The following is a 14,766-nucleotide window of genomic DNA, read 5'->3' as shown; positions in this document are numbered from 1 at the left end:
TAGAGATGGGACCCAAGTCAAACGGTTGGTTAAAGTTTCCTTTAGTGTCTTTCTATTTGTGATATTATTAATTATGTAATCTTGACATAATGTGTGTAAGATAAAAGCAAAACTTCCAGAAGAGGTTTGATTGGGATTTAATTATCATTATTATTATTATTGACCTCAAAGAAGAGTGCATTTAGAATATGCTTTAATTAATGTGATCGGGTTCCTTTTCTATTGCTTTAAGTATAATTAATATTATTCGATAAATAAAATGAGAAAATATTGTCTAATTTAAGTATATATTATCAACTTTACACAAAACAGATATACAAATATATATATATATATATTATTTCATTTCGAAGTGCGCATGTTCTTAAAAAGAAGCATATTTCTAGTAGTGTTAGTGAATAAGTGCCTCGAGTGACACTTCACTGACGCAGTTCCTCTACTTAGCCTGTAAACAAGAGGAAAAAGAACTGGTGATCCTATTGTTCTCACTTCTCACACAGCAGCAAGTGCCACAATATGATCTTTTGTATTTTAGGAGCAATCATTATCGGGCCTATAAATGAAAGGCCCTTATCATTAGGTAGTTGGTTCTCTCAACTTTTGGGCCGTTTAGGCCACCACTAACACTAAAAAGCCTCGCCATAAATTTTGAACAACAGAACTTGATCCATTCATTACAAGGGAACACTGGAATTCGTTGTGAAAATCGAACCAATAAAACACAGCCAACACGTGCTTTGCGACAATATGTTCATAAAAAAAGGGAACATCTGGAATACAAAAATGAACTAGTAAATTACATAAAATACATTATAAAAGAAAAAAAAAATCAAAATCCCTCTTACATCTAAAAATGAACAATCAGAAAAAAAAAAAAAAATTTCTTTTCAGTCATGGATAATGGAGTGAATTAGAATGGAGACCTCGTCGGTTGTTGGAACAGCATCATCTGTTTCATCACAAACACAGACACGCAAATCAAACGTACTAAATTAGTGTTTCTAAAATCAATTACACTTAAAAATCCGGAACTCTAAAAAAAGAAGAAAGTACCTGGAAGAGAAGTAGGAAAGTGGGAAACAATGTTATCAATGATACCTCCTCCACCACCTTCCTTTTCAGTATTCACTTTCTCGTCATTTTCTTCATCAAACTTCACTGCCTTTGCTTCTTCTTCTTCTTGACCTTTGCCCTTTTCTTTTTCTTCATTTTTTGAGAGAACTTGGGCACCTGCTGCAGCTGCTTTTGGACTCGATGGAGAAACCAAGTGAGATATAAGATTATCCAAGATCCCACCTCCCTTATTATTATTACTAATCTCTTCCTTCTTCTCTTCTATTTTCAAGTGCTTTTCTTCTTCTCTTTCTTTATTAACATCGTCAGCAGCAGCTTCCACTTTACAGACGAAGCTAGACACAATTTGGTTTAGAAATCCTCTATGCTCTTCTTCTACTACAACTTGATCATTACCATGATCTGTCTCATCTTCTTCAGGATGCGTGTCTTCTTTTGGATGCATAATGCTCTCACCTTCAGTTACACTATCTTCCATTCTTTCTGTATTTGGCTTGAAGGGTTTCAGTTTCATCCAACGAGCCGACTATAAATAATAAGGCTGGAGGGTTGAGCTTGGCAGACAAATGTCACCAGTCTTTAATAGGAAGGTGTGCTCTATTTACACGTCTTTCAGAACTTTTGTCTGATGCTGCTTTTAGATTTCCAATATATGGATGGCAAAGGTCGGTATAACCAACAAATAAATAAATAAATAAATTACAAGGGTCGGTGACCTGAAAACATTTTAAACTTTGGCCTTTTCTGGTAACATGGTAAATTACTGCAGTGTACATTATATTTTCATTTTGCAATACGAATGTTTGGTTGGAGATTTTCTCTTTTTGAAGGACTTTTTTTAAAAAAAAAATTGTGGATTTGAACCAATTCTCTGTGGTTTGGTTGGAGATTTTCTTTTTTGTTTAAACGAAATGTATGATTATAATCCATCGTCTTTTAAAATCCATCAAACCATGAATTTTGAAAACTCGTTTAGAAGGTAAAAACCCATGAGAAATTTCTCATTTTAGATTCTATTTAATTCTAAAATTACCCTGAAATTCCATGAATTGTATAAATATAACAAATAAGTCGCCATTTTAAAATGTCGTAAAGTTTGATAAGTATATGAATTTTAAAATCTTATAAATTTACTTGATTATATAAAGTTTAATAAATCCATAAATTTTAATATCTTAGGCTTATGCAATTTATTTCATTATATACTTTTACTTTTTATATTTATATATTAATATTCAGTAAGATGTTTTTTTTTTATTGATAATCAAATTAGCTATAAAGCTAAAATATTATTTCTATTAAAGACTACAGGATTTTATAATACCAAATGTTATGATAAATTTATTGTATAACATTAAAAAAAATCAAAAATTAAATTGAAAGATATTATAAATGTGTTTTCTTTTGTCATTTCATACTCCCTTAAGAGACATGTTTCCGAAAATTTAGATGATAAGACAAATATGTTATTTTTTTCAGACTTCTTTTTTTTTTTTTCCACCTCTTCCACTTGATGTGATATTTACTATTTTTATAAAACTGTCTTCTAGTATTTTAAAATTAATAAATAATTTTATAAAAATAATAAATATCACACCAAATGAAAAAGAAGTGGAATATTTTTTGAGAGATTTAAAAATAAATTGAAATAGGAAAACCTGAAGAGAATATTTATTTGTAATTTCTTCATTTATAAGTTGGGCTCTCTGATTGCTATTAGTCGATCCAAGTGGCCTCCTAAATTCCAACTGGTGAGAGGTGGATTATGTCTCCAGATGGATGTTTCAGAGAGACTCTGAAACATGTTACCACCCCAGCTTGGGTTAAGGTATATGGTAAAGCTAATGGAATCCAAACAAAACTTCAGGATAAACCACGCAGCAATTAAAATCTCTAAAATTATTATTCTTTCAAAAAATAACTGCAAAATGTAGCATAAAAGGATTCAGATCCGAGTTTCTTTAATAGACTCATCGCGATGGAGATGGACCCAGTATAGAACCCACCAGAATTTACCTACAACAGACAATGCATTCTCATGCACACATGCTCAGATGATACAATTTGGTCCAAACAAATTTCTTTGCATTTTTTCCTATTTAAACTTTCTAATCATTACAGGCATTCATGAAATACAAGGCGTCACCTAATTTTGTTCTTGATCACCTTCAAAAAGCTTGAAAGACGAATCAAGAGCTACCTCTCATTTCAAAGCTGAATGAACCCATTTTGTCTAAAATTTGCCATAAGTATAGAAATTTAGAATTTTCACTTTGGGTTAACATTAAATCCTCCAAAGTCAGGAACTTTGATATCACAGTGACACTATCTGTCATTCTCAAATCACATGTTTAACATCACTTACCGGGCGGCTCTCTTTTGTGCTTTTCTCTTCTCTTCACGTCTGGCATTCCTGATCTCAGCATCAGCCTGGACTTTCTCCAATATAGCCTCGAAACCAGGAATTGTCCTGTTCAGTTTGTTGTAAACTTGGATGCTGAGATTGTAGAAAGTCCGAAACAATCTCTGCAGGAACAACATGTGAGCATAGCTGAGGCACATGCATTAAATAGGTAGAGCAACAAAGATAAGGCAACAGCAGAAAAGGATTTCTGTATCAAACTCAGAACAGTTGAACTAATATGCAAAAAGCAGCTGAACAAAATCTCTACAGAACCATTCTACAATTTGCAAAATGTAGTTTACTAGGAAAGCAAATCAAACATGTAACCACGAACAGTACGTAAAGCAAATCCTTGCTAAAATCCTACGACATGGTCAAACTTGTTTGATTCATTAAACATGTAAACACGAACAGTATGCTTGCTCAATCTCTTTAGGAAAACTCGAATAAAAAAGATGGAAGTGGCAACGAAATTGTACCTTGACATCTTTGTTCCAATGCCGGATGTATGGCGGACCTGTTGTATATGAGCCAAGCGGTTCACGGTACCATTGGCCACCATATGTTATTTGATCCATTGCTTGCTCAACACTTAGAACCTCCCATGGCCTTAAGCCAGGGATAATTTTAGCCAATTGGAGCCTAACTCACAGAATTAACCAAAAAAGTGAAATAGGTGAGATAAAAATCTCTGGAGATCCAATACCATTTCACAGGCATAGATGAAGTTAAGAATTAAGAGGCGCTGATATGAACTTGCTCTTGAATAATGAGAGGAAGTTTGAATCAAACAAATAACGCAAGTGTTATAGTACCTGAGATCTTTTGGAATGTATTTGTTTGGCATATGGTCAGCTTCCAAAATAGTGGTCAGCTCAGAACCACTTGCCCAAAGAAATAGGGCATGGCTGGGAATTCTAGCTCCTGGCCATACACCGTCATTAGCTTCTAAAACAGCTAAGTCACGCTTTTTGCTCTCTATCGCCTCTTGTTGCAGCTGTTTGTAGGTTTTACACTCCTGTCCCTTCAGAGGAACCCAAGGAGGAATTCCTTTCTGAAGTTTGTGAAGGAAAGCTGTTGCTGCGGCACCAAGTCTAACTGATATAACCAAATCATAAACCAACAGTCAAGGCATTTGGAATGCTAAGTTGGCATCTTGCTGACAAAAGAAATTAAAGATAAACATCAAAACTTGAGAAAGCACAGGTTTGATGCAAAACTGATGCAGTAAGCAGACTTGGTTCATACATAATATAAATGTCTACCGCACAAGGACATGCGCACGCATGTAATACCCTAGTTCACTTGCCATATTCTGAGGCATTTGATAAAATGATGCAAGATAACCTCTAAATCTCAAAATTCAAAATCACACAAAAGGAAGAAATATTTGACACCTGCATTCAGAACAAGACCTTGTCACAATACTCATCTTCCTACATCATAGAACACTCAATTCTTAGATAGAGTGTGAAACAAACAAGGGTCACATAAAGAAACAACATAGATTTTTATCATCAGATGGGATACACAACATAATATGATTAAATCTTTAGAATCATATCCAACATAACAATTAACCCCCAAAAGTATCTTTTTGATACATAACTTATATGGTCTCTGATTCTCTAGGCAGCAATTTTATCAAAACCACATTCTTGTACTAGTTACAGCATAGCAAAAGCAGAATTGAAACTGTAATCACCTTCCCAAGTAGCAATGGCACGTTCCATGCCATAAATCATATGTATTGGAGCCCATTCATCCATATCCTCACCCCATATAAAAGTATCTTTATCAATTATCCCAGCACCCCAAGCAGTTTTGAGCTGTATCAACTCCATAGGTCCTCGTGTCCTTCCCAGTCGATCCTTATAATAAAATCCACCACTTCTCATAATAACTACAACAAGGAAGCACAATAACAACATCAGTAAACAAAGTGAAATTTCGTATCTCAATTAGCTATACACTAGTACTTACAATCATAGTATCGCTGCTCCAATCTTTTATATCCAATAGCCTGAGCAACATCAATAGGTCTACTAGACGGATAAGGTCTTTGCCTAAACCCCCATAACCCAAAAAAGAACTGCTTAGCAAAATCCCAAAACTTATCATCACTTTCTTTCCTAGTCCTTATAGCCTTTCTTGGCATTGGCCTGCCGTCCGGTCCAATAACATTTGGCACGTTCTTCCACATCTTCCTGTCCTCCCATCGATACGGAATCTCATTTGCTTTCAACTCCATCTCATTAATCTTGTCATCAATTTGTTCAGCTCGTGCCAAGAACTTAACAACTGGGTTGGACTCGATTTCTTTCCAAAACCTTTCATTTTCTCGAATTTCTTCTTCAGTTGGGTTTTCTTTCTGTTCTAAATACGGGTGGTCGTTTAGGATTCTTTCGACTTCTGGTGTATGGCGGTAATCGGGTAGGTTTTCGTGTTCGTAAAAGAACTGGTCTAGCATTTGTTGCCAGTATCCGGGTTGTTGGTCTGCTTCAGATTGTTCGGGCTTCTTGGGTTTGTTAAATGGGTTTGAGATGGAAATGGAAGCAAAATTGGAGGGTGGTTGCTGTTGAGTGGTTTTTGAGGATAAAGAGTGGATTAGTGGGAGAAGGTTTATTGGAGGAAATGGGTTTGGTGGTTTGTTGAACCAGTTATCAAAGAAATTGAAATTGATTGACGCCATTAGGGAACAGGGTTTTGATTGTGGGGGAAACGAAAGATTTTTGAAGAGCAAGATGAACAAGAAGAGAAGAAGAAGAAGAAGATAGTGTCACTGTGACAGTAGCGAAGGATGTAAATGGGCTGGATAGGTTCTTAACTGTTAAAATTCACTTTTAGGCCCAATGAGTAGTAACCAGCTCAAAATTTTGGATTTTTCTTTTTGGAGGGTTGGTTTGGTATTTTGTTTTTTATTTATAAAAAATTAAAAAAAAAACGTTATTCTCTTTTTAATTGTTGGATTTCTAAAATATTCTATATTTAATTTTATATAAAAATCTAATGAGAGAAAAAAATAAAAAAGAAATAAGTTGTGGAGAGTAAAAAATAAGAGAACAAATAGGAATAAAACCATAAAAATAAAAATAAAAAATGAAAATTGTAAAACCAAGATTTAGTGTTCTATTGAAAAAATTTTTTTTTTTTAAATATTATATACAAAGTCTCAAAAAGAGAAAATAAAAAAAATAATAAACATATTTTCTATTTAAAAAAATAAGTGAAAAAACCTGAAACAAACACATCCTAAATAATTATTAAAAGGCAAGATAAAAGTCAGTTAATTCATCTATTTTCTGAAAGTAACCAACTTCAACTAAATTCTAAATATTTTTAAAATGGTTTAAAAATTAAAAACTTATGCCCACTTTCGAACATAGCCAATAAAATGTACCTATTATTTTTTATAGAGACATTGATGGCTGATCTTCTCTGAATCAGTATCAAATATTAGGCTCACTTCCATCAATTGCCTCCTTTATCGAGTAATAACCGAGTTTTGAAATTGAATATTTTTATATTTTGTTCACATAATTTATTAGTGAGATTAATTTTCTCAGATTGGCGAAATAAGTGCTCATTACTATTTGCAATGTTTAATTTATCTGTAATAATCTTAAAATTTTTAGTAATATTTTTAAACTGTCAAAAACAATAGTTGTAAGGTTTAAAACTGAATTTAAGATTTTATTAAATTATTTTTACAAATATTTAGAGTTTAAATGCCAAAATGTCACAGTTGATGAGTCAAAAGGGTATTAAGATAGTTTATTCTGATTACTGTACAATGCATAATTCCGTAAAATGTAATTTCTAGATCAAAGGAACCAAATTAGTTTCTAATCAAACTTTGGTGTAGCTGGTCCACCATTTTAGTTTCCTTTTGATAAACCCAAGTAGAGATTCCACATTGATTTATAGCATGGACATGCTTATAAAAGCATACAGAGATACAACCAATCTCTGCTAGTGTGGAAAAACGAAAAGAAAAAGTAGAAAAAAGCAGATAAAAGAGCACGTTGATGCGTAGATGCCGGCCCAAATATCCAGTTTTTTGAGCTTTACTAATGGCAGCACTGGCAAAGCAATCAGTGCAAATGCTGGTCATTGTCATTGTCAAATTTGATAGCTAGCATCTCTAACAAGATTTAGAGCTGCTATCAACAAGAGCCTTCTATTCTACATATATACTGCAAGTCTATATATATAAGAACAGCTTCAAGTCAAACAATGGCTTCTCTTCGTCCAGTGTTGTCTTTCTTTCTTGTCATCACATGTATATTCTTCTGCTGCCTCGCATCATCTCCTTCCAGCGGTGATGATACTGTGACACTGTATGTCTACTACGAAACCCTGTGTCCTTACTGTGCAGATTTTATAGTGAATCGCCTGGTGAAGGTGTTTGATAAAGGGCTTTTTTCCATTGTCAAGCTTAGAATGATCCCTTGGGGCAATGCTTTTGTTCAATCAGATGGTTCTTTCGTTTGCCAGGTTCTATCTTCAACATCATGAATCATTTTTTTCTATAATATTCTCATCTTGCATTCTGATTTAGACTATGAACCATGCACTCGAACACACACACGTATTAATTAGCCACCGCCTATCTCTGCAGCAACTAGCAGAATGCATGAATATTAAGTGTTATTATTTACCTTTTTAGAATTTGTGTATTGTGGAAACACAAATTGAAAGAGAGGAACTAATGAAAATGGTTTTTCATGGAATTAAACTAGTATCTTCATTTACTTTATTTAGGTGGTCGCATGTTAAATTTTCGTTCTACTTTTCTTCCTTTGTCAAAGATGATAAAATTGGAACTCCTTTTCTTTTAAAAAAATAAAGATAAAATTCTCTCTTTGTCAAATTAATCTTGTTGTTTCTTGATGGTGATGAATTTTATTGGATATGATTAAAGGGCATGAATCAATTTTTATGTTGTTTCTGTGTTTCCTCGGACCCATACTATTCATTGACTTTATGAACAGCTAGAGCTAGCATTATGTTTATGCTGACAGCTCCCTCCCCAAGATACTGCATTAACCTGATAGTTATAAATTTTCATCTGTCAGTGGCTACTCTTTGGTCCATTCATATTTATTTAATGTCATCATTATTATTTCTCTAATATAAAAATTTTGATTGAGTACTTTACCGGGTTTCAGTTCTTTCTTAATTATGTAAAACATGTTTGCAGCATGGCCCAAACGAATGCTTTCTAAATGCCATTGAAGCCTGTGCTATAACCATCTACCCTGATGTGGTAAGCCTTTGTTTACATTTCCTATTGGAAAACAGTGTTTTCTTGTCATTATAGCAGCCCTTTGAATTTTGATATGACCTTGAGTGATGCTTCAATTTTTTCACCTTTTCAATAAGTTGGCATCAAGACTGGAATTTGAGCAATGCTACTATTAGTTAGCCGTTCAACCTTTTTGCTGATAATGCAGGAGAGGCATTTCAGATTTATACATTGCATGGAAAGTCTTGCCTTAGAGAACAAACTCAATGAGTGGGTTAATTGCTTTGAAATGTCTGCGTTAGGCACGGAAGCCATTGATTGCTACACTAGTGGATATGGGAACATGGTTTGTCTCTAAATTAACCAACTTTATGATCTATTTTGTTTACTGAGCAAAAGTTTCTGTATTAGCCATTTCTGGGGCTTTACTAATTGCATAAACTGCATGCAGCTTGAACAAAAATTTGCTGCGGAAACTGCCCAGCTTAGTCCACCACATAGATTTGTACCATGGGTAGTTGTAAATAATCAACCTCTTCAAGAGGTTAGTCCACAAATTCTTAAACCTCTATATTGTCACCCTTATCTTTCAATTACCAATTTTTTTTTGTTGATAAAATGTACAGGACTTCGAGAATTTTGTGAGCTATGCATGCAGGGCCTATACAGGAACACAAGTACCAGAGGCGTGCACGTCACTGCCTGCAGAGACCAATTCATTGCTGAAAGAAAATCACACAAGTCCAGTTTGCTTTGCAGATAAAACAGGCAACTACACATCATCAGCATCAGCAATAAAACCCCTAGGGTCAACCCATGACTAATGGGCGCAAAGCGTTGAGATGGAATCCTTAGTATCACTAAAATGGTTGTGTAGTAGTTAGTGCAGTACTGTGCATATGATAAACTGGCTGGTCTTCTCTTGAACTGTTGGGATGGGACTTATCACTTACCAGAGTAGAACATATTTTAGAGCGCAGACTGTAGAGTGAAGCCATGTGCTGTTGTAGCATAAAACAAGTTGTGATGTTAGATCTGGTTTTTGTTCTCTCTTTCTCTCGGAAAATACCATTTGCCCGCCATGTTTGAAGGTTTCTATATGATCAATTGTCTGAGAAATTAATCAGACTGAAAAGGTGTTTCTGTTTTTCTTGCAAGCAATACAATAGAATCAAGGTGGGAGTTAAATGAAGGAGAGAGTGCAAAGCTCAACAAATATTTAAGTTTGAATCCGACTAATATTAAAATTACTAAAATTAGCCATTTGGGCTTTTTCTGTTTTGTTAACATTTAAAGTATATCTGGATGCAAATAAATCCTATGTCACGGGTTGGATTTGTTTGACAACGTGCTAGTTGTAACCTAAATTCACAAACTTGGTTTTGAGGGTTCACATGATTATATCCTTGCTTTATATATCCAAACTTTTTAGGGGCAGGGGTGTAGTCTGATGAAGACAAGCTTGAGCTGGTAACCATTTATCATGGGATAGATAAAACAAACTATCCTGCGAAATTAGGTATTTTGTCAGTTCTCAGAGATTTTATTGTCAATCCTCAGAGTAAAAGGTCTTCACTTCCATGATCAGTAGCTTTGTGGGCACAATCTCTAGCGCGTTTCATTTATTTTGCAATTATTCGGTCGAGTAGCTCTAGTACGTCTGTATTAATGTATATATGAATAGTAATCATGCCTAGGAATGAATAGGAAAAGAACAATGGGATGAGGGTGAAACATCCAGTGTATTAAGCTGCTCATCTGCGTGAATGGCCAAGCCAAGGTATTCATACGGGATATTAATTACTATAATTTAGAGTCTGGCTAATGCCACTTAGAAAACTCTATATAATTGCAGAAACTAGGTCAAAACACTAAAACTTAAGGTTGTTCAAATTCTTAATTATATATATATATAATCAGCCTTTTCAGAAGTCAGAACAATCCATGTTATTCGCAGAAAACATTGACTAGTAGGTTTCTGCACAGCCGAAAACTAATGCATTTAAAACAAGCAAACATTGATCTGAAGTCTCATTTTACACACACATAATTTAATGCATAAACAGTACCATTTCCAGTCCTGGTTTAATAATTTGGAGAGGACGGGGAACCACAAAAAGAATAGAACATTTATCAACGAGTTGATATCTAACTGCTATCTACTTACGTATATATATCAATTCCATAGCTTTTCTCTCTTGTTTTTCTTGTTTTTTTTTCTTCCCAAATGTAGGATATTAGTGATATATAATACCAATAAATGTATATGAATTCTTATATTAATACGTGGGAGAATAGAATTTAAAACTAATTACAAATCCCTTTTAGACAAATCAGTATACATTTAGATGACCTTTTAGGGTGAAAGTTAGAGAGATAACAATATATCAAATCTCATGCATTATAAAAATTCTATCTTTTCTAATGTAACCCAACACTGAGTTTTAATCAATAAGGTGGAAGAAGCAAAAATACTTAAACCTAACCTAACCTAACCTTTGAGTCAAATTAGATGCTCCATTTCTTTCTTTTTTTTTTTTTTATCGGAATTAAACTTCCACTTAATCGTTATCTGACATTTCAAAATATAAATATATAAATTCTATTATACAACTAATATGTAATGAGTAATTACATCAATAGTTAAATAACATAATTTTGTTAATTTTTCAGTCACTTTTGTTTTTATCTTATAAATATTTAATTAGTCATTAACTATTTAGAAAATTAAAAAAAATATATGATTGTTTTTTAACTATAAGTATATGATTTTTCTGTCTTGACAAATGAATGAACCTGGTGTCATCCATTAGCAAAATTAAATATATTGTCATAATACCATAAATCTTGGCTGATTTAGTATTGATATGAGATCACTTTCTTTTTTGCTATATTTGCGCCATGTAAACAAACTAACCATATTAGGATAGGATAATATATAGCTAATTCTGAAATAAACCAGGTGTATCCATTTGTCAAAAAAGAAAATTCACATACTTAAAAAACCATCAAAACCACAAATATTTTGTCTACTTTCCCCTACTATTCCTATAATGCCTTGTTAGACCAATCATTTTCTTTATATTATATTATATGCAGAGAGAAGCTTATGTTATGTATTAACTACTTACTGTGTACTAAGCAGACAAAAATGACTTCTTGGAAATCAGTCTTGCTGTTCCTCATTCCTTTCTTGCTTATCTTTTTTGCTTCTCCATCTTCTTTTGTTACTTCTTATTCTTTAGATGTACAAGATGGTTTGTCCAAAAATGCTGCAAAAGTTAATCTCTCAGTCTACTATGAAGCTCTATGTCCTTCTTGTGCAGATTTCATTGTCAGAAATCTCATGACCATATTCAACAATGGGCTTATTGACATCATCAATCTTAGGATGATTCCTTGGGGTAATGCTCATGTTAACAGAGTTAACAACACCATGGTTTGCCAGGTCAAGTTCCCCCTTCTTCTCCGTTACTTCATTTTGATACATTGAATTGTTTTAGAAATTTGTAATTCCTGGCATTCAAGGGTTAGAATTTTTGGGATTTCACAGAGCTCATAAAAGTTATCAAATCTTGAGAAACTTGTTCAGGGCTCAATAGATTAGGCTGCTGTTGATTCTTTTAATCTTTACAGCAGAAGTTTTAGTTAAGCATATTTCTTTAGCTTTCTTTTTGGGTATTATGGAAAATGAGTCTTCATTTTGGTGTTTCTGGACATACTTTTATCACTATAAGTACTAATTAGTCAATTCATTGAATAGCATGGCCCATGTTTTTTTTTTTTTGTTGATTTAGTGTTTCACCTTGTTCTTTTCATAACTCATAGAAAAGCTAAAGGAGAAAACAGGGTATAACCAGTTTGTAAGTCTGAATTAGCTCGAGTAAGTTAAGTGCTTGATGATTCTATAGTCAATCCATTAGTTGGTACTAACAAATAATTACATGATCGGAAATGTCATTTGTAGCCATTTTTATCCATGCTTTTGATTATTTTTATGCCAAAATTTTGCAGAATGGTCTTGACGAATGCGAGTTAAATACAATACAAGCATGTGCTATTAATGTGTGGAATAATGTGGTAGGACCTGCTTTCTCTTCTTCAATAGCTTTAAATCATGGATCTCTTACGTTTACAATTTCCTTTTCTATTTTCACTGTTGATTATGTGTTGTTCTGCTATAACCACAGTTATGCAAATTTAATCAGAGACTTATTCTGAAAATCTAATGCAGAACAAATATTATGCTTTGATTTACTGCATTGAGTTCCTAGCAATTGAAGGAAGGCATCGTAATTGGCTAACTTGTTTCAGTTCACTGGGCTTGTCCAAAAAACCAGTCATGGAATGTTACAAAAATGGCAATGGAACAAAGGTTAGTTTCATTTGCTTAGGATCTTGAGCCAAGATGGCAGCTGCAGTGGTTATGGGTTTTCAGATTTCTGCTTTCTCACTTTAGATTTCTTTCTTTTGCGCCAGTGCATCTGAATTCTGTATACACCTCTCATTTCCTCGAACTGTTTTTCTAGCATTGACTGAAAATTGGTATGCAGCTTGATGTTGTATATGGTTATGAAACTACGCACCTTAAGCCCCCTCAAACATTTGTGCCATGGGTACTCGTGAATAATCAACCGCTTGGAACTGTCAGTCCCCTAAACCTCAGTCTCTCCGTTCGGTGCGTTCGCGCATGGCCACCCGTTAATAACACTTGTACTTCTGATGCAGGACTATAAAAATTTTACAGCTTATGTATGCAATGCATACAAAGGCGACCCTGTACCCACCGCCTGCATAATGCCTAAGATCAGCTCAGTTAAGGGGGCAAACCCAGTGTGCTACAGAGGTATTGAAGCCATGAGCATGACTTCTCTGAGACCGAAGAAGAGATTATCGAGGTCGAGAAAATCATTCCACAAGGACCCTTCAGACTGATTCACCGGCTGAAATTTGATGTCAATATTCACCTGAATGATAGCATGCCGAAGTTGTGCATTTTTTGTGCCACAGTTTCTTCAATTTTGGTTTTGCCCCTGGCAGTGGCAGCCCCTTAAAAAGATTTGTTATGTACCGAAAGAAGCGGACATCAAGATTTACAGTGTCTGGCGCTGTATGTAAACCTAAAGACAGCTCCCACCCAAATGCAAGATCACCTCAAGTTTTTAGCTCATTGTTACACTGGACACCTTTATGATCATTAAGTATAACACATTATTACGGATCAATCTCTGGCACTCAGCGCATATAGGCAATTTGATGATGTAAAACTAAAGAAAAACTTTTAGATAGACGGCATTATCTATAAACAAAATTTATTTAAGAATTTTTCAAATTATATATCCAACTATTGATTCTTCAAAAGGTAATTTTAATATTTTAAATCAGATTTGGCATCTATGAGGTGATGAAAGGGTGGTTGAAAAAGTGATGCAAGTAAACTAATTGTTAGTTACAAGAGTATAATAGACTGAAAAAAGAAAAAGTCGGATGCTGTGGAGGGTGTTTTAAGAATGTTACAATAGACTCTTTAGCATGTTTAATGTTGTAGCAGAAGCTTTAATGAAGAGATAAGTAGAAAATTGAAACTAACATTTGATTAATCTATTGATTTACGTATGAATGCTAGACACATCCTCTGTTGAAAACAAAAATGCTAGACACATCAAAGTTGTCAAAGTTTGGAAGAAAATAAAAAAAGAAAAAGAGAAACCATTCTCTGAAAATCATTAATCAAAAAATTGATTTTACGAATGATATTAAAATATTTTATTTATAGGCTAAGCTCTTAAATTAATTAACAAATAAAATATAATACTAATACCTCCGAAAATATTATTATTCTCTAAATGATATTCACTAATTTTTCTTATTAAAAAAAATAAAATAAGAAATTACAAATAAATTTTTAAATAAGTTACTTTCTCTAAAAATTAAACTTGATGAAAATAAAAAAAAAAGCTTTATTTAATAGAAAATTACAATCAGAGAATCTTATTAAGGATGCTACTGCATTACTTAGTTTTAGGGTTATAATTAAAAA

At 33.6% G+C, this 14,766-nt stretch overlaps 4 protein-coding genes across 4 annotated transcripts; 2 read left to right on the top strand and 2 right to left on the bottom strand.

Moving 5' to 3' along the window:
- Positions 1-733: 733 nt before the first annotated feature.
- Positions 734-1,701, bottom strand: LOC8263106 (cilia- and flagella-associated protein 251). The gene is made up of 2 exons (XM_002526620.4): positions 1,054-1,701; positions 734-949 (listed from the first exon to the last, which is right to left on the bottom strand). The coding sequence occupies exons 1-2, from the start codon at positions 1,586-1,588 to the stop codon at positions 888-890; spliced, it is 597 nt and encodes a 198-aa protein (XP_002526666.2). The 5' UTR covers positions 1,589-1,701; the 3' UTR covers positions 734-887.
- A 1,257-nt stretch (positions 1,702-2,958) lies between these two features.
- LOC8263105 (protein TIC 56, chloroplastic) lies at positions 2,959-6,277 on the bottom strand. Its single transcript, XM_002526619.4, has 5 exons — positions 5,462-6,277; positions 5,184-5,381; positions 4,294-4,576; positions 3,958-4,120; positions 2,959-3,600 (listed from the first exon to the last, which is right to left on the bottom strand). Exons 1-5 carry the CDS (start codon positions 6,168-6,170, stop codon positions 3,436-3,438), a joined length of 1,518 nt encoding a protein of 505 aa, XP_002526665.1. The 5' UTR covers positions 6,171-6,277; the 3' UTR covers positions 2,959-3,435.
- Positions 6,278-7,434: 1,157 nt separating this feature from the next.
- Positions 7,435-9,918, top strand: LOC8263104 (gamma-interferon-responsive lysosomal thiol protein). The gene is made up of 5 exons (XM_002526618.4): positions 7,435-7,975; positions 8,682-8,747; positions 8,935-9,072; positions 9,178-9,270; positions 9,353-9,918. The coding sequence occupies exons 1-5, from the start codon at positions 7,715-7,717 to the stop codon at positions 9,548-9,550; spliced, it is 756 nt and encodes a 251-aa protein (XP_002526664.1). The 5' UTR covers positions 7,435-7,714; the 3' UTR covers positions 9,551-9,918.
- Positions 9,919-11,796: 1,878 nt separating this feature from the next.
- On the top strand, positions 11,797-13,896 carry LOC8263103 (gamma-interferon-responsive lysosomal thiol protein). The gene is made up of 5 exons (XM_002526617.4): positions 11,797-12,174; positions 12,741-12,806; positions 12,961-13,101; positions 13,280-13,372; positions 13,455-13,896. The coding sequence occupies exons 1-5, from the start codon at positions 11,836-11,838 to the stop codon at positions 13,659-13,661; spliced, it is 846 nt and encodes a 281-aa protein (XP_002526663.2). The 5' UTR covers positions 11,797-11,835; the 3' UTR covers positions 13,662-13,896.
- The last annotated feature ends 870 nt before the right edge of the window (positions 13,897-14,766 follow it).

Source organism: Ricinus communis, chromosome 10 (assembly GCF_019578655.1).
Source record: "Ricinus communis isolate WT05 ecotype wild-type chromosome 10, ASM1957865v1, whole genome shotgun sequence".
In the NCBI taxonomy this organism is placed as follows: domain Eukaryota; kingdom Viridiplantae; phylum Streptophyta; class Magnoliopsida; order Malpighiales; family Euphorbiaceae; genus Ricinus; species Ricinus communis.
The sequence above is the reverse complement of the archived record's forward strand: the minus strand, read 5'-3'. Positions and strand labels throughout refer to the sequence as shown.